The sequence below is a fragment of the Saccopteryx bilineata genome, chromosome 1 (genome assembly GCF_036850765.1).
Source record: "Saccopteryx bilineata isolate mSacBil1 chromosome 1, mSacBil1_pri_phased_curated, whole genome shotgun sequence".
NCBI classification, from domain to species: Eukaryota; Metazoa; Chordata; class Mammalia; order Chiroptera; family Emballonuridae; genus Saccopteryx; species Saccopteryx bilineata.
This window is the reverse complement of record NC_089490.1, coordinates 336320728-336345692: the sequence shown is the minus strand read 5'-3', so window position 1 is coordinate 336345692 and position 24965 is coordinate 336320728. Positions and strand designations below refer to the sequence as shown.

The 24965-nt window shown below is 37.1% G+C and overlaps 1 protein-coding gene across 13 annotated transcripts in view; it reads right to left on the bottom strand.

Moving 5' to 3' along the window:
• The window catches only part of DLG2 (discs large MAGUK scaffold protein 2), a 2196962-nt gene that overhangs the window by 573405 nt on the left and 1598592 nt on the right, over positions 1-24965 (bottom strand). For all 13 annotated transcript variants that reach the window (XM_066248982.1, XM_066248991.1, XM_066249001.1 and 10 more), the window contains one exon: positions 17233-17402. In XM_066248982.1, the coding sequence (XP_066105079.1) occupies positions 17233-17402 (170 nt within the window). The remainder of the gene's footprint in view (positions 1-17232; positions 17403-24965) is intronic.

Below are 24965 nucleotides of genomic sequence, written 5' to 3'. Positions count from 1 at the left end.
AAGTGACTTAGGCTAGGGTGTGTTATGACTTATACGAAAAGGTTACATCACTGTCATAGGAAAAGAACTGTGTTGGAATCTACAGACCCCCTGTATTAAATTATTTTCATCCTGCTCATGCTTGGGCAGCTCAATCAGATCTCTATTTGCTCTCATACAGTGTATGTTCACTATTTCACCCATTTCTTTTTATGTATAATTATTTTGTTTTTCCTTCAAAGTTAGAGTGTTGTTGGTGGTGGTGGCGGCAGGGTTAATAATTTTTCTCCACCGGAGGCAATAACTGAAGAAGTAATTGAGGGAGAGCTCAATAAACTCTGTGGTCAAGTGCTGTCATCTTTTCTTAAATGCCCAAAGTCTGCTGTCTTTTAAGATTCTTAGCAGGTTGGCTCAGGGGTAAGAGTGTTGGCTTGGAGTGCAGAAGTCCTAGGTTCAATTTCTGGTCAAGGCACAGAGGAGAAAGTACCAACTGCTTCTCCATCCCTCCTCCTTCTCTCTTTTACTCTCTCTCTTCCCCAGTGCAACCATGGCTCAAATGATTCAAGCAAGTTGGCCCTGGGTGCTGAGGTTGGCTCCATGGCCTCGCCTCAGGCACTAAAAGAGCTTGGTTGCTGAGCAACAGAGAAGTGTCCCCAGATTGGCAGAGCATTGCTCTGTAGGGGGCTTGCCAGGTAGATCCTGGTAGGGGTGCATGAGGGTGTCTGTTTCTCTGCCTCCATGCCTCTCACCCTCTCACTTATTAAAAAAAAAAAGGGCCTGGCCACTTGGCTCAGTGGAAGAGTGTCAGCCTGGCCTATGAAAGTCCTGTGTTCGATTTCTGGTCAGAGCACACAGGAGAAGAGCCCATCTGCTTCTCCACCCTTCCCCCTCTCCTTTCTCTCTATCTTTCTCTTCCCCTCCCATAGCCAAGGCTCCATTGGAGCAAAGTTGGCCTGGGCGCTGAGGATGCTTCATGGCTTCTGCCTCAGGTGCTAGAATGGCTCCAGTTGCAATGAAGCAATGCCCCAAATAGGCAGAGCATTGCCCCCTAGTGGGCTTGCTGGGTGGATCCCAGTTGGGCACATGTGGGAATCTGTCTCTCTGTCTCCCAGCTTCTCACTTCAGAACAATACAAATAATAATAATAATAATAAAAATAGAGAAAAGAGAGAAAGAGAAAAAGAGAGAAAGAGAGAAAGAAAGAAAGAAAGAAAGAGAAAGAAAGAGAGAGAGAGAGGGGGAGGGAGGAAGGGAGGGAGGGAGGGAGGGAGGGAGGAAGGAAGGAAGGAAGGAAGGAAGGAAGGAAGGAAGGAAGGAAGGAAGGAAGGAAGAAAGAAAAAGAAGATAAAGCGATCAGTTTAGGGTACTCCTTTCCAGATTAGGTGGCATCAGTGAGAAGTCTCAGGACTTTGTTAGTCACTTGTACAGGTTCAGTAGGGGAACAAGAGTAGAGAAGAGCCTGACCTTTCTAGCCTCTCTGCCACTGTTTTTAAGGGTATTGCATTAAGTTGTACTTCCTTCCTTTTTTCATCACTGTTAGCACATATTTTTGTTATTGTTGTTTCTGATTTTCCTTATGGTGTGTTCATTTTGTGAGTTACTGAAGGAGAGAATTTCTCTGAGTAGATGAGATCAGTCTGCTCTTATAACCTAGACACCTGTTTTTCAGTAGTATATACATACTGCTTGGCAAAAAACTTTGCTTATAGGCACTATTTTTATCTTTATTTTTCTATCATTTTAAAACCTTGTCTTTTCTTATATATGTGGGTTTTGCTTTCATTTCTATGTGTGTTGGGCAAACATGTGTCTCTGCCAAATTCCTAAGAATTCCATCTGTTCCTAAGAATTCCATCTATCTTCAGGTCATCTGTAATTGACACAAATGAGGAAAAGCTGGCTAATATGAGGAACTGATAAATTTGTATTGGAAATGATACCAATAGCACCGGATGCTAGGCCCAGTTCAATAATATTATATTTAATAGAGATAAATATACATTTATAAATTCACATTAAAAATGAATTATCCTAACATAAATGTAACATATTTGATACCTAGTAGTTCATATGAAGTATGTGTCTATAATCTTTATATGAACCAACAAAAGGAGTTTTGAAAACAAAGCTAACACAATTTTATATTATATTAACATAAACAGCATATGGAGCTTACATATGAACTCTGCTCACCATGGTCTATACTTGCAAGCACATCAAGGGATCCCTGTACACACTTCTGTGTATTGTTATTTTGGCACAATATTGCAAAACTTGAGAAAATTCAGAGGATGAAAACAGTATAGAAAAGGATCTGAAAATTATGATGTATCAAGAATGGTTACTAAGCTGGGGTTCCTTAGTCTAAAGAAGAAATGATTAAAGGGAGACAGGCAGTGGCCTACAAATGTATAAGGAGCTCTCCTATAAAGAGCTGTTCATCATTGCTGGAGAGGGCAGAAATAACAGTACTTGACAATTTTAAAGGAATTCCAGCTCTTGGTTCAATTACAGGAAAAACAAATCCAATAATTGGAGCTGTTCCCCAAGAGAAGAGCTATCACTAGTGTTAGAACTTTGCTTTTTCCCAGAGCATTAAAGCAGAAGGTGAAGTCTTGGTCAAGGTTTCCTTGAACAGCCTATGTAAATATTTGAAATTTTTACATAGGAAAAATTTCAGGAAAAACAAGTCCAATAATTGGGGCTGTCCCCCAAGAGAAGAGCTATCACTAGTGTTAGAACTTTGCTTCTTCCCAGAGCATTAAAGCAGAAGGTGAAGTCTTGGTCAAGGTTTCCTTGAACAGTCTATGTAAATATTTGCCCAGTGGTACTGTACTTATCTATGCATACATATATTTCACACGTTATACTGGAACCACTATCCCCCTTAAGCTTACACTATGTCTCTATCCCCAATTTTTATTCTATAGTCAGAGGTACTCCATTAATGTTTTGTTAAATACATGAGAGAATGTGTGTGCTTTGAGAGATCAGAATATTTGACACCTAAGAATCCTTGTACATCAAAGTTATTACCTAAAAAAACTGGCACCACATTTACTTGATTCAAATTAATGCATCTATGAAGGTTAAATTTTCCCATATGACTCAACTACTTATGAATACTTAACAAATATTTTTAGATTCCTGGGAAGTAATTATTGAACTCTCTTCATAAGAGTGATGGCCTATATGAAACAAATTGAAGGTCTTCTTCATTCATGACTACAAAGCACTGACTCATCCAGGAAAATTGCCTCGTCTGTTTTCTTTGTAATTTTTACTCCCCCTTCTTCCTAACTGCTCTCTTTTTAGTCCTGACTGACAATTCTCATCTTTCCTAATATTATCGTATTGTGCGAAGTTCCAACTTTCAGTAGGCTCTTGGTAGGATCTCATAACTGGCTAACACACGGCATATTTCATGTTTAATAATCCCTAACCTTAGCTTTCTATATGGATATTAAAAATAGAGATTTTATTTTCTCTTTCCTATTAACTTTTCTGGAAAGGATAAAATGCTCAGAATACCTAGCTGCATTTGAATATGCTCAGAGACGGAGTCCATATAGCTAACAGCAGTAGGAGTCATGGTCCATAAATAAAAAATCCTGAAAGCTTTAATTTGATTGGATCTTAGTGTTCTATAAAAGGAGTGGAATTTAATGTATACTGGTTAATGAGCTGGGGAACCAAAATGTAAATCCATTGACATTAGTTAGACTGTGATGAATTTAGCATGAAGGCTGTGCCAGCCAGCAGAAGAGGCCTTCATTACTTCAGTCTAGATGAGTGTCAGCATCCTAAGAAGGTATTTGGGAGAAAAGCCAAAACTTCTTTATTATTGTCATAGCACTTAGAACTAATTGGATTCATAATTGCTTTTAAAATAAAATATTCATTGACTGAATGGATGATTATTCTCTGTACTTATTTCTTTCTTAGTAAGGTAAACAAGAAAGAACAATTTAAATTTATTAGGCACTGAGGTATATTAGGTATCTCATTTAATCCTTACAATCACCAAGGCAGTGACTTAATAGGCCCATTGAATAGTTAGGTAAAGCAAAGATTTAAACTTCAGTGCAAGTCCAAATCCTAAATTCTTTCCATGAAATTTATTTGCTGCTAACTATAAACCAGAAACATTTCTAGTAATAGTATTTTACCATGGCAACACATTTTAAAAAAAAAAAAAACTTTTTAAAAATGCTATACTAGTAAATATTTACCTCAGCAAATATTCATAGCTAGATAAATAGTATTTTCTGCGTTAATTATAAAACTTTTGAATGTCAAATAACAACAGATCCAGTACAATGCATTTATTAAATCTGAAATTTCCATGGCAAAATGAATTTTAACTTTAAAGATTTGTTCAAGGAGCCACTGATCATAAACTCAGTTAAAAATGATGAGTTAGGGCCCCGGCTGGTTGGCTCAGTGGTAGAGCGTTGGCCTGGCGTGCAGAAGTCCCAGGTTTGATTCCCCGCCAGGGCACACAGGAGAAGCGCCCATCTGCTTCTCCACCCCCCCCTCCTTCCTCTCTGTCTCTCTCTTCCCCTCCCGCAGCAAGGCTCCATTGGAGCCTTGGCCTCTGCCCCAGGCGCTAGAGTGGCTCTGGTTGCAACAGAGGGACGCCCTGGAGGGGCAGAGCGTCGCCCCCTGGTGGGCGTGCCGGGTGGATCCCAGTAGGGCGCATGCGGGAGTCTGTCTGACTGTCTCCCTGTTTCCAGCTTCAGAAAAATACAAAAAAAAAAATTATGAGTTAGCTTTAAACAGCAGAGAAATAAACTAAAAACACAACAAAGCAAAAACAAAAACACAATGGCTACACATTACCCTCAATGGACAAATCATAGGCCGAGCTTCATTTCTTAATTTCCAACATGATTCAGCAAATGAAACCAATTGTTTTACTCTCCCATAATGTTACAATGTACAAAACAGTGGTGATTACAAGGACAATATTTATAGTTTTTCAGGAATAAAAATTATTTGCTGAAAGGTCTCAAGAGAGAACTTTTTTGCAGATATCATTATGAAGACTGACTAGATATTAATCGAAAGAAAGGGCATTTCAATCCACAGGCACAGAATTTTTTTTTATCCAGAAATAATCAGAAATGAACCATATACATATTGAAGAAATTCTACAAAGATCCTGGGAACAAGGTGAACCCATCAATGTGTTGTAAGGATTTATTATTTTGCGGGTGATGTAGAGAGAGGTGATTTAGCCACAATTTATTTCCAAGGAGACTCCCTGGCTTAACACAAATAGTTAGGCACTTTCTTTTTTACTCTGAATATTATATTCCAATAAAAGGTTGTACTTCACATGCACTCACTAAAATCTCCCTGTATACTCAAAGGAACAATTTTGGTAAATCAAAAGGACTAAAAACATTTTATCATTGAAAGGAAAATGTAGTGTTTTGAGACCTCATGCCAAACAGCTGAATTTACCATTTGTTCTTATTAAGAGTCAAACCATTGTTAAGAATGGCCCTTCATCGCAAATAGATCTACGTACCACTTAGAATGCAGAGACGAGGCATGGGCCTGAACAAAGAGTAAACTGTGTCTTGCATTCAGAGACACATTTGCACTACCTTAAAAAATGAATACAAATTAGAATTTACCCCATGGTAAGAAAAAGGGAAATGCATGGTGTCCCTTGATGCAGTAAATGCTTGGATGCTAGTATTTAAAACAGTTGTATTACCTTCATGTGTAGTTTTTACACAGTGGTCTGATAAACAACTTTGGTATAAACATCTGAATTCTGGACAACTGAAAAATTTGTGCAACCTAAACAGTCCCGATTATTGTAGTCAAAGCTATTCATGGACAGAGGAAATAAAAAGAATTGCAATGCAGGCAATCTCTGTACTAAGCATAAGGGCAGGGCACATAATTTTCAGTGTTCACTGAGCACTTACTTGCTCTATACCTGCAGCTCTAGGTCTACGTACTAAAAATAAAGTTGTAGCATAGTCAGTTAATCAAATGAGCACCTTTGAAAACAGCTAGATGAATTTCTCATACCAACACTGAGTTCACTCTGGTCATATTAGTGTCAGAGAGAAAAGATAAGAGCAGATAGAGGAGCAGGGCAGATTAGAGAAAGAAAATGAACATGTAAATGTAGATGATTCAGGAAACTTTATGTTAGATATTTGAGAAATTGTAATATGAGACACATATTTGTGTTTTGACACTTGATATTTAACCAATATATGTGCCATACAGGCTATTAAGAAAAAATAATATAAAATTCCTCAATAATTTGGAAATTAGATATTAGTTAGTTGGCCTGTTAAGCAAAGTGTTAGATGTTTCAAATACTGTTTTGTCACAGTATCTTGGACAGGTCTGTAAATTATAGGGGAAAAAAAAGGGCCATCACAAAGGTGGGCCTCTTAAAGGACTTCATTTGGCAGTGAAATGATTCAACTTCTCCCTTGGCCATTCCCTTTCCATAATGCAGTGACAGCCACCATTTGCTCATCATTTGTCTCAGATTCTTCACCACAACTCTTGGCATTTCTACTCAGGTTTGGTCACAGGTTCAACAGGGAGCTTTTAAGTATTCACTAAATGCTTTGAATTTAGCATAGGATAGAGATCATGACTCAGTGTCTCAAGTGTTTGATTTAGCAGCTTGTTAACCTCCTTAATTTGAGTTATTGATATCTATGCTTTCTATGTTCTATGGATTGCTTAGATGCCCTGATAACTAAAGAAGAGAAAGGAATAAAGCATGTTAGAAGTTCTATGGAGTGAATTATTCGTTCTGATTGGGTCAATTAGTGAGAGCTTTGTTGAGGAGGTAGAATGAACTGGCTCTGCTCATGGGGGATAGATATGATGTCAACAGGTAGTGGTCACAGAGGTAAGAGAAGGCATTCAAAAAGGGGGGCTATAGAGGCATGTGCTTAAGAAACTGTACATAGTCCAGCTCACCTGGATCAGGAGCTGCATGAACAGAAGAGAAAAGAGAAGGTTGAAAGCAAATTTTGTTGCTGGAGGAGAGATCATTGAGGATATGGAATGTTATGGCAAGAGATTTCGATTTTCATCTAGTGACAGTGGAAAACCACTGGAGGCTTCTGAATCAGGGGAGAACAATGAAAAGAGCTGTGATTTTAGGAAGACTAATTTAGGAGAGGTGTGTAGGGAAGAATTGGCAATGTAGTCTACTACAGTGGATCAGACAAAATACCGGGTTGAGCAAACGTAGGTTTACAGCCGTGAGCAAGCAAAACACAGAGTTTATTCTTGTATTATTGATTATTAATTATTCTGTTATTTTTTCCATGTGAACAAATGTAAACCTCCTTTGGCCCACCCTGTATAATAAAGGTATGAGAACCATAGCGATGGCAGTAGAGAATTTATAAAGAGAACTAGTAATGTTGGAGATAGCTTTCCAAAGACATGATGCCTGATTTGATAAAGGCGGCAAAGCAGAGACAAGAATAAAAAGGACTTTGAGCTTTTTAATTTGGGTGACTAGCACAATACTTAACGTAAATGGAGAGATTAGAACCAGGAGCGGATTGCACCGGTGAGAGGCAGGTGGGGGAAACTGGCATGAAGGTGACAACAGGAGGTTAATTTTCAACACACTTACAGATATTTCTCCACATGGATTCTATTGCAATATATGCCCAAATGAGAAAAACTAAAGAAAAATATACATATATACATATATGCACATTTTCATAAAACATAGATTCATATGCCACATCATAACTCAGACTTGTTAAGAATAAATTTGCATCAAGCTAGAGAGAAAAGCATGCACAGCTGCACTTACGGTACATGTGCACATATAGTGCTCCCACAACTATATTTTATATGTGTGTGTGTGTGTGTGTGTGTGTGTGTGTGTATATATATATTGTGTGTGTGTGTGTGTGTGTGTGTGTGTGTGTGTGTGTATATATATATATATATGCAGAAATCAGAGCTGACCACACAAAAACATATTTTGGCTTCATCTGAAGCTGCTAAACATTAAAAACTTTTAATTAACTTTCAGTTTATTAATTCAACAGAGATTAATATAACTAGAGGATTAGATCATGTAAAATACTATGAAAAGCATTTTTAAAGCACTAGCATGAGTATGTGCTTTGCTGCTTTTCTTTAACTTTAGCCAATTATAATATATTATCTTGTATTTAATATATATATATATAGTATATAATATACAATAAACATGCATTGAGAATTTACAATTATTATCCTGAAAAGAACCTTATGAATTAGATTCTTAAATTATATCTGTTTTGCAGGTGAGGAAAGTAAAGCACAAAGAGGTTAAGATACTTGCTCCTGGTCCCTTAGCTACTTACAGATGTCCAAGAACTTCACCACCACCAATGTGGCTTTTATAATGATTGAAATATACACAGTATAAATGGCCATTAGTATAGTGACTTTTACAGTGTGTTTTAGTTATTTTTCCTTCTCGTACAAAGCAGAGAGCTATAATATTCACTGCACTCTCAAGTCTGTACTGATGCAAACCTCTATCTCTATAAACAGATATTTAAAAACATTAAAAAGGGTAATAAAAGAGAATGGCTGACATTTGTTGCTAGGTAGACATCACCTCTTTTAGTGTTCATTAAAGAATAAGGTGGCTGAAATAGAGCCTCAAGCAAGTATATTGTGGATATTAGTAAAGTTATAGCTTTTGTACTTTTAGTTTTAGAATTTGGGCTTCAACTATATTATCCCTAAGCAACAAGGACATCTTAAAATAAGGCATTTCATTTCTTATATAGGTTTGGTTTAGGCCACAGAAACAATAGTCTGCACATTTTTAGTTATATAGCTCCTCAGAAATTATGACTTAAGAGTGTTCTTAGGAAAGTCACTAGAAAGACTTTTATTGTAAACCTATTTCCTGGGAAACCACATGTAGACTTCAGATTCTCTTCCTTGCCTATTTCTATTTCTGGTTGCTTGGCAAGTCTAAATGGATTTGCCTAATCACTGCTTCCTGTATATGATTAGCCATTTTTCCCCTCAACTGACTGCCCACACACAGCCACCCCAGCTGCTCTCAATGACCAAATCTGTAACTGTGAGGTTAGAAACATTTTTATATATTGTTAACAAAAGACATTCTAAATCAGGATTCCATTACTGCTCAAATATTCATTACTGAAATATATGGCCAAAAATCACCAACCAAATGATTCCGATTGAGTATTTGGAAGATTAGCCCAGCCGTAAGGACAGAATCATATACATCAAAGGTACTTTCAGAAATAGTAATTTGTACAAATATAGAATAAACATAGGTATAAAATTGAAAAATTATAAATTTAATTCTGCTCAAAATTATTCTTTTAAAGAATCCCTTAATATTTTATCTATACAACAGGAAGGCACAACACCGTTTTACCTGGTAACACATATAAAAACAAAACTAAAAACAACCCCAAAATAAAAATAAACTTGGCATTAAAATGTCTATAAGATAGGTTTAGGAGAGCTTCCAGGCAAGATGGTGGCATAGGTAAACTCCAGTATTCACATTGTCCTACAACCTCATCAAAATTACACCTGCCCTACAGAATAACAATCATTAAGAATTACCTGAAGTCTAACTGAACAGAAGCCTACAGTTGAGGCTATGAAGAAGAAGCCACATAGAGACTGGTAGGACAGGTGGAGACGTGGAACAGGCTGGTCCCACACTATTATGGCTGAAGAGGTCCACCCTGAGGATTGAGGGGTCTCAATCTCACGCCAGAATCTCCAGCCCAGGGATCCAGTGCCAGGGAGAGAAGTTTTTACATAACTTCTAGCTGTAAAAAAACAGTGGGTATTGTGGCTGAATGACATGGAGGACTGCTGGAGTCCAAGGTATTCCTCTTAAAGGGCCTGCACATGGATTTACTTGGACTCACTCTGAGCTCTAGCACTGGGGAGGAAGCTCTAAAGCAGGGGTCCCCAAACTACAGCCCGCGGGCCACATGCGGCCCCCTGAGGCCATTTATCCAGCCCCCGCTGCACTTCTGGAAGGGGCACCTCTTTCATCGGTGGTCAGTGAGAGGAGCATAGTTTCCATTGAAATACTGGTCAGTTTGTTGATTTAAATTTACTTGTTCTTTATTTTAAATATTGTATTTGTTCTTGTTTTGGTTTTTTTTACTTTAAAATAAGATATGTGCAGTGTGCATAGGGATTAGTTCATAGTTTTTTTTATAGTCTGGCCCTCTAACGGTCTGAGGGACAGTGAACTGGCCCCCTGTGTAAAAAGTTTGGGGACCCCTGCTCTAAAGGCTCCAGGGACACATGGGGAGGAACTGAATAGTCTGGCTTCTAATGCAGGCTGGAGGAGCAACTTTCTCCCAGACAGAAGTGTTGACAGAAGCTATTGTTCCTTATCTGAGTCCTCTCCCCATAGAGCTAGAAGGTGAGTGCCATATCTGAGTCTCCAACAATTTGGCTCATACTGATTTCCCACCCTAGTGATTCCCTGTGACCATGCCCCACCCAACTTGCAGGATCATCCAAGCCTTGATTCACAGCTTTGTCTGTCCTGGGCACATCAAAGTCCAGCACAAGTAGTAGCCATTTACAGATTACTCTGTAGCTCATGCCAGTGTTCCTGGGGTGGTCACAGGTGGCAGCTGACCTTGACCTGCACCTCCTAGGGGGCACCAGAACCAACCCACCAGCTGGAGATTTCAAACCATGCCAAAGCACCTCCATGAGGGACCCACTGAAGGGATGGACCAAGCAGAAACCAGAGTCTTGCTTAATACAGTGATTCCCGCTCCATTGGGTTGGCCCTGCACAGCAGATCCCCAAGTTGGTTGAGGCCAGTCCATACAGCTGATCAACTTGGGAATAAATCCCTTCCATTGATGTGCCAGTATCACTCAAGGCTCAACTACAACTGGAGGGTGCACACAGCCCACACCTGGAGATCCTGGCTCCAGTAATCAGAGAGACTGAGCCACTGGACCCTACAGGACACCTACAATATGAGGCCATTCTACCAAAAATGGGAGTCAAAAGCTCTACCTAATACAAAGAAATAAAAGGAGGGAGGTAGACAGATGAGGAGACAAAAATATGTCCCAAATGAAAGAATAGAACAAAACTCCAAAAAAGAACTAAACAAAATGGAGACAAGCAATCCACTAGATGCAGAGTTCAAAACACTGGTTATAAAAGTGCTCAATAAATTTAGAAGAAGAGTAGATAAACTTGGTGTTAAATTTAAATGGATTAAACGCTCCAATCAAAAGACATATGTGGCTGAATGAATAACAAAACAAAATCCTTAAATATGTTGTCTATAAGAGACTCACTTCAGATTTACAGACACACATAGACTGAAAGAGATAGAAAAAGATATATCATGAGAATGGAAAAAAAAAAGCTGTGGTAGCAATATTTATATCAGACAAAATAGACTTTAAAACAATGGCTGTAAAGGCTATAAAATAAGACCCAGCCATTTCACTTCTGGGTATCTATCCAAAGAAATCCAAAACACTAAATCCAAAAGACATATTGTTAACCAGTGCCACTCCAATAAATCAATAAAAGGAAAAGAGACTTATGTATCATATGTTTATTGCAATATTACTTACAATAGCCAAGATATCAAAGCAATTTAAGTGTCCATCAATAGATAAATGGATACAGAAGAAGTGGTACATATACATAATGAAATAGACTCAGCCATAAAAAAGAATGAAATATTGCCATCTGCAACAACATAGATGGGCCGAGGGTATCATGCTGAGTGAAATAAGTCAGAGATAGATAAATGCCAGATGATGTAACTTATATGTAGAATCTAAAAAACAAAATAAACAAACAAGGTACAGGAAACTTTTTGATGGTTGCCAGATGGAGGGAGGTTAGTGGGGTGGGCGAAAAAGGTGCAGGGATTAAGAACTACAAGATGGCAGTTACGGAATAGTCTTGGGGATGTAAAGTACAGCACAGGGAAAATAGTCAATAATATTGTAATAATTATGTGTGGTGTCAGATGGGTACTAGACTTATCAGCGTCACAACTTTGTAAGTTTACATAAATGTCTAATGACTGCATTGTACATCTGAAAATAAAACTTTGTCAACTGTAATTAAAAAAATTAAAATTATTCAAAAAATAGACTTAACAAATATAATGGTTTAAGTAGCTGAAATAGTCTTATTCATGATAATGGTATTAAAAATTAGTATAAAAAGTGAGAAAGTAAATTATTCAGGTATTTCCCCAATTGAGATATTTTGTAAAATATAGGAAAATTCAGAATATTAATTTGACAGGTTTTTTTTAAAATTTAGTTTATTGTGTTTACATAGATCCTAGTGTTGCCCCGATTGCATCCCCCCTCTTGACAGGGTTTTAAACAAATGTTTTCCATTTCTGCCTCTTTGAGATCTCCTTTTCATATACATCCCTTGTCTAAAAGTTAATGCCAAATCGTCTCCACAGAGAGGTTTTTTTTATAGTCTTCGCCATGTCACAAATGACACTATAATCCACTCATGTGCTCAGTTAGTTAACTGGGCCTCATCCTTGAAACACACCATATCTAGGTTATCAATAAGTGGCATCAATTATATCTCCAACATAGAGCTTGAATATATTCACTTTTTTCTACCTTCTTTTTTTTAAAGTGAAAGGAAGGGAGAATGTGACAGATTCCTGCATGTACCCTGTCTGGGGTTGATGCTGGAATCAACTGAGCGTCATTTTTAGTGCCTGTGGCTGATGTGCATGGACCAAACACACTATCCTCAGCATCAGGCTAATGCTCAAATCAATTGAGCCACTGGACTGTGGGAGGGGAATAGGGAGAGAAGGGGAAGAAGGAGGGAGAGAAAAGCAGATGGTTGCTTCTCCTGTGAGCTCTGGCCAGAAATCAAACCCAGGGCAACCAGACTCCAGGCCGATACTCTATCCATGAGCCAGCCAGGCCTGCTTTTTTTTTTTTTTTCCTTAGTGAGAGAGACAGAGACAGAGACAGAGAGAGGGACAGACAGAAAATGAGAAAGATGTGAAGCATCAATTCTTCACTGTGGCACCTTAGTTGTTCATTGATTACATTCTCATATGTGACTTGACCAGGGCCTCCAGCTAAGCCAGTGACCCCTTGCTCAAGCCAGCAACCTTGGGTTCAAGCCAGTAATCTTGGGGTCATGTCTATGATCTACACTCAAGCCAGCAACCCCTCACTCAAACTGGTGAGCCCGCACTCTAGCTGGCAACCTCAGGGGTTCGAACCTGGGTCCTCTGCATCCCAGGCTAACACTGTATCTATCCACTGTGCCACTGTCTGACCAGGCTCTACCTTCTTTTTTCAAGTAACTCTTAATTGTTCTATTCTCCTACTCTTACTCCCTTCAACCCATTTTCTTTATAGTTGCTGAATTATCTTCTAAAAGTGACAAAGTTTGATCATGTTACTCCCATGCTGAAAATTTCATAATACTTCATATTGTGAACTAAAAACACAAATCTTTAAATATGGTCAACAAAACTGTGCAGGATGTGGCCCTCGCTTACCCTGACAATATCACTTCATGTCATTCATTATTCTGTCATTAAACTTCAGTTACCAGAAGGTATGACAATCTTTCCTACAGCAGGACCTTCATGCACACATGCTTTTCCTTTATCTGGATGCTCTTCTACAGTCTTTAGCTGGATAACTTCTATTTTTATTTATATTTCGAGGTTTAGCTTAACCAATACTTCCTCAGGGGAGTCTTCTTTTACCCTCTATTTAATTGGTACCTCCTTATAGTCATTTTTGTTCATTCATACCAATTTCCTCAGTTTATGTCATTGGTGGTTTCTCCATCAGACTATAATCTTGAGCAAAAACTATATTTTCCTTGCAAATCCCTATTGTCTGGCTTTGTGCCATACATAATAAATGCTTATTAAATATTTGTGAAATCATTGAAGGACTAAATGAACATACCAGTTAGTTCTGTGTTATCCACATATAATCAAGGCTAGTTGGTTCAGCTGGCTAAAGTGTTGATGCTGACTACAGAGAGTGCTCGTATACTCAATAGGGCAAATAAGGACCTGTGGGCACATTAAGTTTTAAATTCTCTGGAGAGAGGATTTTTGTCTCTGCTAGTTAAGATGAACTACATCATCCTTTTTGCCTCACTAGAATCATAGCACAAACTTCATCATGGAGCTGATTTCATTCTGCTTTGCATTAAAGTTAGTTGACTTTATGTATCTCTTTCCTGTTAGAGCTTTCTGATTCTCCCATCAGAATCATATCTGATACATCTTCATCCTCCACAGTGCATAACAGTATCCGTGGTATGAACTAAACACTGGTAAAAATTTATTTTACATAGACCATCATTCAAAAAATAAAGAATTACAGGTGCTAAGTGAAGATTGCAAGGATTACCAAATTTAGTATAGAATCCAATTTAATTATTCAATTTACTATGATTCAGCACTTCCTGCATTTAAGGCACTATAAGAGGCATCAAGAGTTTTAATAATGACTAAAACAGTTCCTTTTCTAGTACATCAATAAGATTTATGTAGAGAAACAAATTCCCAGGAGGGACATTTGTATGGTGACAGTACAGAAAAGCCTCACTGGACCAGCATTCCCCATCAGGACCCACAGGCCCACAATAGGGATTGGGCAGGAATCTGCTTTCAAGAATACAAATTCAGTTTCCTTGTTTGCCTTGCCTGGGTAAACCAAGCCCAGGTGTAACCACATGGCCCCGACACTGGGTACTGTCATAGGGTTATTGTCTGGGTATTCCTGGTTGATTAATGTTCATCTCTCCCCACTTCCATGTACCAGGGCAATTCCTGCTCCACTCCAGGATCAAAGGAGAAAACAGTTCAGACCCAAATAAACTAGCCAGAAGGGGTCCTAATATCAAAGATAAAGACTTTAAAAAATGTGTTCCTGATAAAAGTGAAGAGTCCTGGCAATGGATTCTCTAGAGCCTGTAAGCGCTCTGATGAGCAGCTGGAGGTTATCAAGTGACTCTGCTAGCAGGAGGCTTGCTAATGAACGGTAATGTTTTGTTGCAGCTTAAAGCTAGTGTTTGCCTTATGGCTGTGCTGAATAATTGCTGGTACTTGAACTGTAGAAATACCTACACATTTTGTATATATAGTATATCTTTTTAATAAAAATAGCGTGATGCTCATTTCGTTTTGCTTTAAGGCAGCTTTCAAATATGTATATTTTTAGTAAACATGTAGGGTACAAAGCCCTTTCTTTCATACCACCAGACACTGTGGTACGGAAATGCTTTATTTTTTCCCCCAGATTTAATTCTGTGATTATAATGCACTTGAATTTAGCCCATGAGGAATCTTTGAGTATTTTCATTACATTGCCAAATAATTGTTATGAAGGCCAAAACCATGTGTAGCAAAGACTATTACAAATAACATGTATATATAGCTAATATTTGTTGAGAAGTCAATTTTCGCCACTTTATGCGAATTGACTCATCTAATCTTCACATCTCTAGGGGCAAGCGCAGTTACTATTCACATTTTGTAGGAGAGAAAATTAAGGCTCAGAGATTTTAAGCAATTTGCCCAAGGTCAAAGAGCTGGTAAGCTGCAGAACGTGAAATATGATATAAATGGAGCCACTTGAAAATGTAGTCAAAGCCACCGACCCAGAGGAACTGCCCTGCAGATCTTAACTCCTCAAACCTTTGAAAATTTTAAACTGGGAGAAATAACCTGTGGATTGAGCTAACCCAAAAGTATATTCCAAACAACTGTTTGTGAAACAAATAGAAAAGCAAACATTTTGACTCTGAGGGCTGCAAATTAAGAACATTCTTTAGAATTAGCACCCCCATGAATAGCTAGAAAATAAACTAGCTTATTTGTACCTACAGAAATGCTATCCTTAACTAATTAGCGCCGGTAGATATCCCTTCCTTCTATTGATGTAATTATTTTCCTTTCCTTTCTCACATATACTCTTTGCCTTCACCTCATAACTGTAACACTATTTGGCTTTCATTCTAAAGCAGGGCTTCCCAGAAGACAATAATTTTTGGTCTAAAAGAAATATGTATTGCTTCTTAATTTGGCTTTTTATTTTCAGTTTAACAAGGCCTTGGGTTCAAGCCTAGCAGTTTGGCCCTGGAGTATGTACTTTAACCAGAAAGCTCTGGTTACCATATGACAGATATTATTTAACTGTGTTATTCTCATAAACCCCATGAGATACATGCTACCAAGATAAGACTCATTTAGTAATGAGGGGATTGTTCCAACTAATGTCACTTTGCTAGTAAGTGGCAGAACAAGGCTTCTAAACTCAGTTCTGCCTGGTTCTTCTCTCTGAGATCTTAAATACAACCCACTACCACCTCCCAGAGAAGGTGGTATACTTATTATTTTTAATCACATGTAACATTAGAGCTAAGATACATTTTAAGGGAAAGAGAAATGATTTACTAAAAGATTATAATAACTATCAACTTACAATCTTCTAAAATATTTAAAACACTTAAGCCAGTTATTAGATTTTTCTAAAATGTGTGACATACCGTTAAGCTAATATGTATATTAAATGTCATCATTCTGAAAAGTAGAACCCAAAGAACTATTCTTAAAAATTAAAATAATTATTCATTTCACTGTTCATGTAATTCCCCAGTATAACTGCAATTACTACAAGAGAGAGAATTTTTCTGAATATTTCAAAAAAATAAGTTTTAACTTATTTTGACTATTGCAAGTATAAAATGTTATTTAGTATTTGTTGGGTATAACATAAAAATATTACAAAATCAGAACAGATTACAACAGTGTTATAAAAATATGATCATTATGGTATTTCAGAATAGACTGTTTTAATTATTATTATCGTTATTATTTTTCCAAATGGGAGTGGTAACCATTTATATCTGAAAAATTAGAAAGTATTAATATGCCAGCCAAGTTATGATGACCCAGTAGGATGTAAAATTTATAGAAAAAAATATAAATGGTTATTGTCACTATTGTTCATAAAGACATTTCTCCATAAATCTACTCTCTCCTCTGCGTTCACATTTAGAGTTTTGGTTTCTTGCACCTGCTGTAATAACTGCTATCGCAGGGTTTCAGATCTCCCAGTATACTCTAAATATTAGAGTACGTTGTAGGTGAGTTAGAGCATACACTTTCACAAAATGGTTTGTCAGTGATGTCCAACCGTGAGTCACTTATGGTTTCATTACCTTTAGGTCCTTTGAACAGTTTGATTTCCACAACCGTCTCCAAAATGGGTCGTCTCCTGCGCACGTACAGCCGAACGATAGACCCCGCCTCTTTGAGGGCTTCCACCGCTTTACTGTGGGAAACCTCTGACACGTCCACTTCGTTCACCCGCAAGATACAGTCGTTGACCCTGAGTGAAAGGAGAAACGCAAAGGTCAGAAGTGTCTGGGAGGACTTCTCAAAGAATATCATTATGACCTTCTCATCTTATAAAGTGGGGAAACAGCGAACATAAGCAATTTTAAAATGCTTACATTTGGACAGAATATTTCAAATGAAGAAAATTAAACAAAACATAAGAAAACTTAAACTCCTCAGCTTCCTCAGCCTTCCCTACATTGACTGCACTATTGGCCAAGTCCCATCCTAACTCCAGTCCACTCTGACAGGCTGTGATGTAGTTAGAAGGACACATATTTTAAAGTCTCTGCAAGTTACATCATAATTTTGATTGGTTTTAATTGGTTGGACTGAGGGGTACAGAACTTACTACTGTGAAGTACGAAGACGTAACAAATGTGACTTTATAGGTGAATTTTTAATATACTAGTTATAAAAATAATATGTAATCATTCTGGAAAATCTGAAAAATAAAACAATGTAGAAAGGAGAAAAAAAATATGACTTCATCATCTAAAATAAACCTGCTAGTTTTCTGAAAAATTATCTTTCAGTGTTTTCATTTGTTTGCTTGTTGTTTTTCTCAATCTTATCTCACAATATTATAGGTGTTGAAGTTCAGATTTTACAAAATTAAAAAAAAAATTCAGATAATTCTTGTCCTAGGTACTTACTTTGAAAACTAAGAATTATGATAAATTCTACATTACTTTCCTTTTTTTTTTTTTTGCCATTTTTTCTTTGGAAAGAAAAATTTGGTTTTTCTATAAAGCTTTCCAGGTAGTTTATAGTTACATGGCCATGAACTTCAAATCTCTCTTTTATGTCCATGATAATAATTAGTGATATTAGTAATGATAAGAATATGTAGCCTGAGACTAAAAAGATTTTGCCCTCTCTCAGCATGTTTTCTGGCATTCCCCACCTCAGTTTACTGTGTTGCTCAGAGTAAACAGTAAGGGGTGACTCTTGCTGGCCTCCTGTCTCCCACCACTACCACACTGTCAGCTCTACCTGTAAAGTGTATCTGAACTCCACCCAGGATTCCTCATCTTCACTGTGATCACCCTGACTGAAGGCAACACCATCTCTCCCCTGGATTACTTCCACAGCTTCCTCACTACTCTTCCTGGATCGTCTCCTGTTGCCTTTCAACCTGTTCTCCATAGTGGCCAGGGTGAAGTGCACATGCTCGGTTGCTTACCCACCTTTCCCTCACTCCCCAGTTTCTTCCTCCACACAGTGCCCGGTTTGGTTCAGGACATCTATTCCTTAGCAAATGCTTGTTAAATGAATGAAAGAATGAGTCTAACTTCAATTACTGGGCCCTGAATTTCCTACTTTTCTAAGTATTTATAATTTTCTTAACCTCCCTAAGCCTCCATATTCTCATCTGTAAAATAGATATAATAGTAATACCTAGTATAAAGACGTTGGGGGGAAATTAAATAGATAATGTATATATGAATTCTTAGCACACACTCTGGTATATTGTATGCACCTAATAAATAATTATTATTGGTAGCACTACAAATTTGTTGATTTATAATATCCTTAAGTATTGGATCCTTTCCATAATCTTGTGGAATAAAATTTATTATCCACACGATAGAAATGAGAGTCGTTCCTACTTGTTAAGTTTTTTGTATAAATCTGTCAGAAATTTGGGTAGAGATTGGTTATGATCTCATATATTCCTATTTCAAAATTTGGGCTCTTTCTTCTTAGGCCCACATACAGTAAGACCTCAATGTCATTGATAGGTTCTGTAACTTTAAGCAAAACGACATATAACAAAACCAATTCTATCATAGGCTAATTGATATAAACAAAAGTTAAATTCCTATAACATGTCATCAATGTTATAATGAAACAACATTGAATAAAATGATGTTGTTTGAGGACCTGCTGTATACCTAATGTGATGAACAGTTTCATGTATACTGTGTACATGATTCAAAACTACAACATGGTAGAAATATTATAAAAAAAGTGTGGAAAGACTTTTCCTACCATTTTTTGTCTATAACTTTTTGATACCTGTTTGAGGAGCTAAGTTATAACAACTCATATCTCAAATAAGAACACTAATTAGCCTCAAAATCATGAAATGGAATATTTCACTTACTAAGACTTAGTGATGTGATTTCATCATAACAGATGCTATGGCTTTAATAGGTTTACACATACATTTCCTCTTTGACTGACTAAAAAATAATTCACGGAAAACTACCAATTAAAATAGTTTTGAGAATGTAGGCATCATAGCTGCCAGCCTCCCTGAAGCAGCTGGTCCTTTGAGAGTGGGTAATTTTGTCATCTCACGATAATGCAAAAACATGTTTACCATCACTCTATGCTCAGAATACTAATCATATATTAAAATACTGCTTCCTGTAGAAGGGACTGGATGATATTGAAAAAAATTTCTGCATGATATATATTCAAACAAGTAAACTTTTTCCTTCTCTATACAGTGTAAGTGTTAATTGTCAATTGCTGGGGTAAGGAAATCACAGCCTAGATCAGATGGCTTCCCCTGAACACGTGGATGAAGTAGGCAGCTTTAGTGCACTGAGAAGAGCATTGGACTAACAGTGAGGAGGCTTGGATTTGAGTCCCAGCTGTGCATCAGCTGTGTGACCATTATCAAATTACTTCATCGCTTTGAACTTCAGTTTCCCATGAAAGAGAAGAGGTATGCCTAGAGTTAGCTGGAGGAATAACCAGAGAGATAACAGAAATCGAGGTATGTATGTGTGTACAGTTATACAGATACATCCCAGTATCACAGCTATTGATAGGTGAGACAAAGATGCTGTGCTCAAAGGATCTGTGAAAAGGCACACAGGATGGAAATTGAAAATTTTAGAGGACCTACTATATGCCATACCATTCTGGTCACTTCACTTACTCGCACTTAAATCAGACCAAAGATGAAGCACTGATTCTCATTCTGCAGACAATTACATTTTACTGACAAGGTATAATGTTGGTGATGGCATGAACATGTTCCTACCTGAGACTGTATTTTTCTAGTACCTATGCTGATACAAGGTTATTCTGAATTGATTGTTTTAAGTTAAAAAAGATATTGGGACTATGAGGGAAAAGTTTATATTAAAATTCTAAAAATGGAAGGGAGACACCAGGCCAAACTACCCTTCCTTCCCGTCATTTCAAATAGCATTTGGTTAGAGGGTCATAGCTATTTAAAATTATTTTACTTTCTCTACCAGTAGATAACCTGCATTCCCACCAGCAGTGCAGGAGGGTTCCCTTTTCTCCACACCCTCACCAGCACTTGTTCTGTGTTGATTTGTTAATGAGTGCCATTCTGACAGGTGTGAGGTGGTATCTCATTGTGGTTTTAATTTGCATTTCTCTGATGATTAGTGATTTTTCATCTGCCTATTGGCCATCTGTATGTCCTTTTGGAGAAGTATTTATTCAGTTCCTTTGCCCATTTTTTAATTGGGTTGTTTACCTTCCTAGTGTTGACCTTTAGAAGTTCTTCATAAATTTTTGTTAACCCCTTATCAGACATATCAGTGAATATGTTATCCCATTGTGTGGGTTGTATTTTTATTTTGTTAATGGTGTCTTTTGCTGTACAAAAGCTTTTTAGCTTGATATAGTCCCATTTGTTTATTTTGTCCTTTATTTCACTTGCCCAAGGAGATATATAGGCAAAACTATTGCTGTGAGAGATATCACAGAATATACTGCCTATGTTTTCTTCCAAGATTTTTATGGTTTTGCAACTTACATTTAAGCCTTTTATCCATTCTCAGTTTGTTTTTGTGAATGATGTAAGTTGGTGATCTAGTTTTCTTTCTTTCTTTCTTTCTTTCTTTCTTTCTTTCTTTCTTTCTTTCTTTCTTTCTTTCTTTCTTTTTCTTTCTTTCTTTCTTTTTGCACGTACCTGTCCAATTTTCTCAACATCATTTACTAAAGTCTTTATTCTATTGTATACTCTTGCCTCCTTTGTAAAATATTAATTGACCATAAAAGTGTAGGTTTATATCTGGGTTCTCTGTTCTGTTCCATTGTTCTGTATACCTGTTATGCTAATATCAAGCTGCTTTGATTACAATGGCCTTCTAGTATAACTTGATGTCAGGAAGTGTGATACCTCCCACTTTACTCTTCATTTTCAAGATTGCTGAGGCTATTCGGGTTCTTTTCTGGTTCTATATACATTTTTGGAATATTTGTTCTAGATCTGTGGTCTACGGCCATACCGCCCTGAACGCACCCGATCTCGTCTGTTCTAGATCTGTGAAGTACACCACTGTACTTTTAATAGGAATTGCATCAAATCTATAGATTGCTTTGGGTAATAACAACATTTTCATGATGTTAATTCTTTCTCTCCATAAACATGGTATATACTTCCACTTGTTTGTGTCTTCCTTGATTTCTGTTTTCAATGTCTTATAATTTTCCAAGTACAAGTCTTTACCTCCTTGGTTAAATTTATTCCTAGGTACTTTATTTTTTTGTTTCAATAGCAAAAAGGATTGTTTCCTTAAATACTGTTTCTGACAGTTTGTCGTTGATGTATAAAAATGCCACTGATTTCTGAATATTAATTTTATATCCTGCCACCTTGCTGAATTCATTTATCAGGTCTAGTAGTTTTTTGACTGAGACTTTAGGATTTTCTATGTACAGTATCATGTCATCAGCAAATAATGACAGTTTTACTTCTTCTTTTACAAGTTGGATGCCTTTTGTTTCTTCTTCTTGTCTGATTGCTGTGGCTAGGACTTCCAGAACTATGTTGAATAAGAGTGGTGAAAGGGGGCACCCCTGTCCTGTTCTTGATATTAAGGGGATTGTTTTTAATTTTTGCCCATTGAGGATGCTGACTGTCAGTTTGTCATAGGTGGCCTTTATTATGTTGAGGTATATTCTCTGTATTCTCATTTTGTTGATAATTTTGGTCAGAAATGGATGATGGATTTTATCAAATGATTTTTCTGCATCTATTGATATAATCATGTAATTTTTATCCTTGCTTTTGTTTATATAATGAACCACATTTATTGACTTGTGAATGTTGTACCAGCCTGGCCTTCCGGAATGAATCCCACTTGATCATGATGTATGATCTTTTGATGTATTGCTGGATCCCATTTGCTAATATTTTGTTGAGAATTTTAGCATCTCTGTCCATCAGGGATATTGGTCTATAGCAGTGGTAGTCAACCTGGTCCCTACCGCCCACTAGTGGGCGTTCCAGCTTTCATGGTGGGCGGTAGCAGAGCAACCAAAGTATAAATAAAAAGATAGATTTAACTACAGTAAGTTGTTTTATAAAGATTTATTCTGCCAAACTTAGCAAAAATCCAACATAAAGTACTTGGTAAGTAATTATTATTATATGCTTTAACTTGCTGTAACTCTGCTTTATAAATTTTATATAGTAAAGTTACTTCCCTACTTTATAAATCACCATTACTGTGGAACCACTGGGCGGTTAGAAAATTTTACTATTAACAGAGATACAAAAATGGGTGGTAGGTATAAAAAGGTTGACTACTCCTGGTCCATAGTTTTCTTTCTTTGCAGTGTCTATACCTGGTTTTGGAATGAGGATAATGCTTGCCTCATAAAATGAGCTTGGAAGTCTTCCCTCCTCTTGAAGTTTTTGAAATGGCTTGAGAAGAATAGGTGTTAGTTCTTCTTTGAATGTTTGGTAAAATTTGCCTATGAAGCCATCTGGCACAGGGCTTTTGTTTATTGGGAGTTTTTTTTATAACTGTTTCAATTTCATTTGTTGTAATCAGTCTGTTTAGGTTTTCTGATTCTTCCAGATTGAGTTTGGAAGATTGCATGTTTCTAGAAATTCATCTATTTTGCCCACACTGTCTAATATTTTGGCATATATATAATATATTTTCATAATATTTTCTTACAATCCTTTGTATATCTGTGGTGTCAGTTGTTACTTCTCCACTTTCATTTCTTTTATTCCTAGACTTATTACATGTGGATTAAGGACAAATAAATCCAAAAAGTTTATTTAAGAAAAGACAGGTGCTTTATGCTAGCAAACATAGAAAAGACTGCACACACACACACACACACACACACACAAATTGAGGCTAACCTAAATGGTTTCAAATTATTATGGTCTTTTCTAAATCTACTTATGTCTGTCTTTTCTTTCCCAGTGCTCTCTCATGAAGCACACAGAAGTGTTCCCTGGGAATTTTTAAAGTCTACCACCAGCTAAGGTTTCTCCTTGTTGAAACTTCTGACTTTAAAAATCCCATTATTTCATTGACCTTATTAGGTGCTATTGAGTCTACTAAAACTGAGGGTAAAATAACACCTTATTTTACCTGTTAAATTTAATTTTCTCAATAAACTAAAAACAAAAAAAAATCAGTGTAATTGAACAGTTTTCCAGAAAAGAAAAAGAACTAATGTTTTAGAAGCATCAGGTATGTACTAATATAGTAATATCTACTGGGACTTTTTCTCTAATAAGCATCCATATGTTGCAGGAGAAGTGGCACGTTCACCCAGCTTATCATGGACCATTTGTCAAGTTTGGCCAGTCCCTATTTGGGGAATCTAGAATTAAAATCATGAGATTCAGAGGTTCTGCCTGAACAGATGAATTAAAATCTCAAGAGCTCAATATTGGGACAATTTCTTCCATGGAAATTACAAAATAGTAAAAGGTTATTTGAAAAAATATAGGGAACAAAGAAATAATAAGAAGCAAGAGCTTCAGAAAGAGGAGGAATCATCGTGGGCTCCTCAGAGTCCTTCCCCACAGTCCACGGCTATTCTTCCCAGCACGTAGTTGTCCAATTTATCCTTGGAGAATATATTCCAAGTATCTTTCTAATTCATTCCCCTTTTTGATTAAGTAAGCACAGGTGGATCTTCATTACTTGTCAAAAAAAAAATTCTAACATAGACTGAGTTTGTGCCCAGCACTTTACATAAGTTATCTTCCTTACCTCATTCCTATGTTCTTTTTAATACTTAATTCAAATTATGTTGTCTTTTGGGAAGTCATCCCTGGCTCAACTGGCTTGTTTCGTGTCTCCTTCCTTGGTAACCAATGCAGAATATTAATAGGGTTCCTAGACATAGCAATTAAGTTATAGGACCCCCAAACCAGTTAAATTTGGATTTCAAATAAAACAATATTATTGAGATAAATACCTTTTTAGTGTAAGTATGTTAAATACCATGTTTGGAAATACACTGCTCACAAAAATTAGAGGATATTTCAAATGAATATGAAGCTATAAAATATTCCTTAATTTTTGTGAGCAGTTTTTACTTATAATGCCCTGGCCAGTTGGCTCAGTTGTAGAGCATCATCCCAGCTTGTGGATGTCCTGGGTTTGATTCCCAGTCAGGGCACACAGGAGAAGTGACCATCTGCTTCTCCACCCCTCCCCCTCTTAATTCTTTCTTTCTCTCTTCTCCTCCTGCAGCCATGGCTCTATTGAAGTGAGTTAGCCCTTGGTGCTGAGAATGGCCCATGGCCTCTGCCTCAGGAGCTAAGAAGAGGTTGGTTGCTCAGCAACGGAGCAAAACT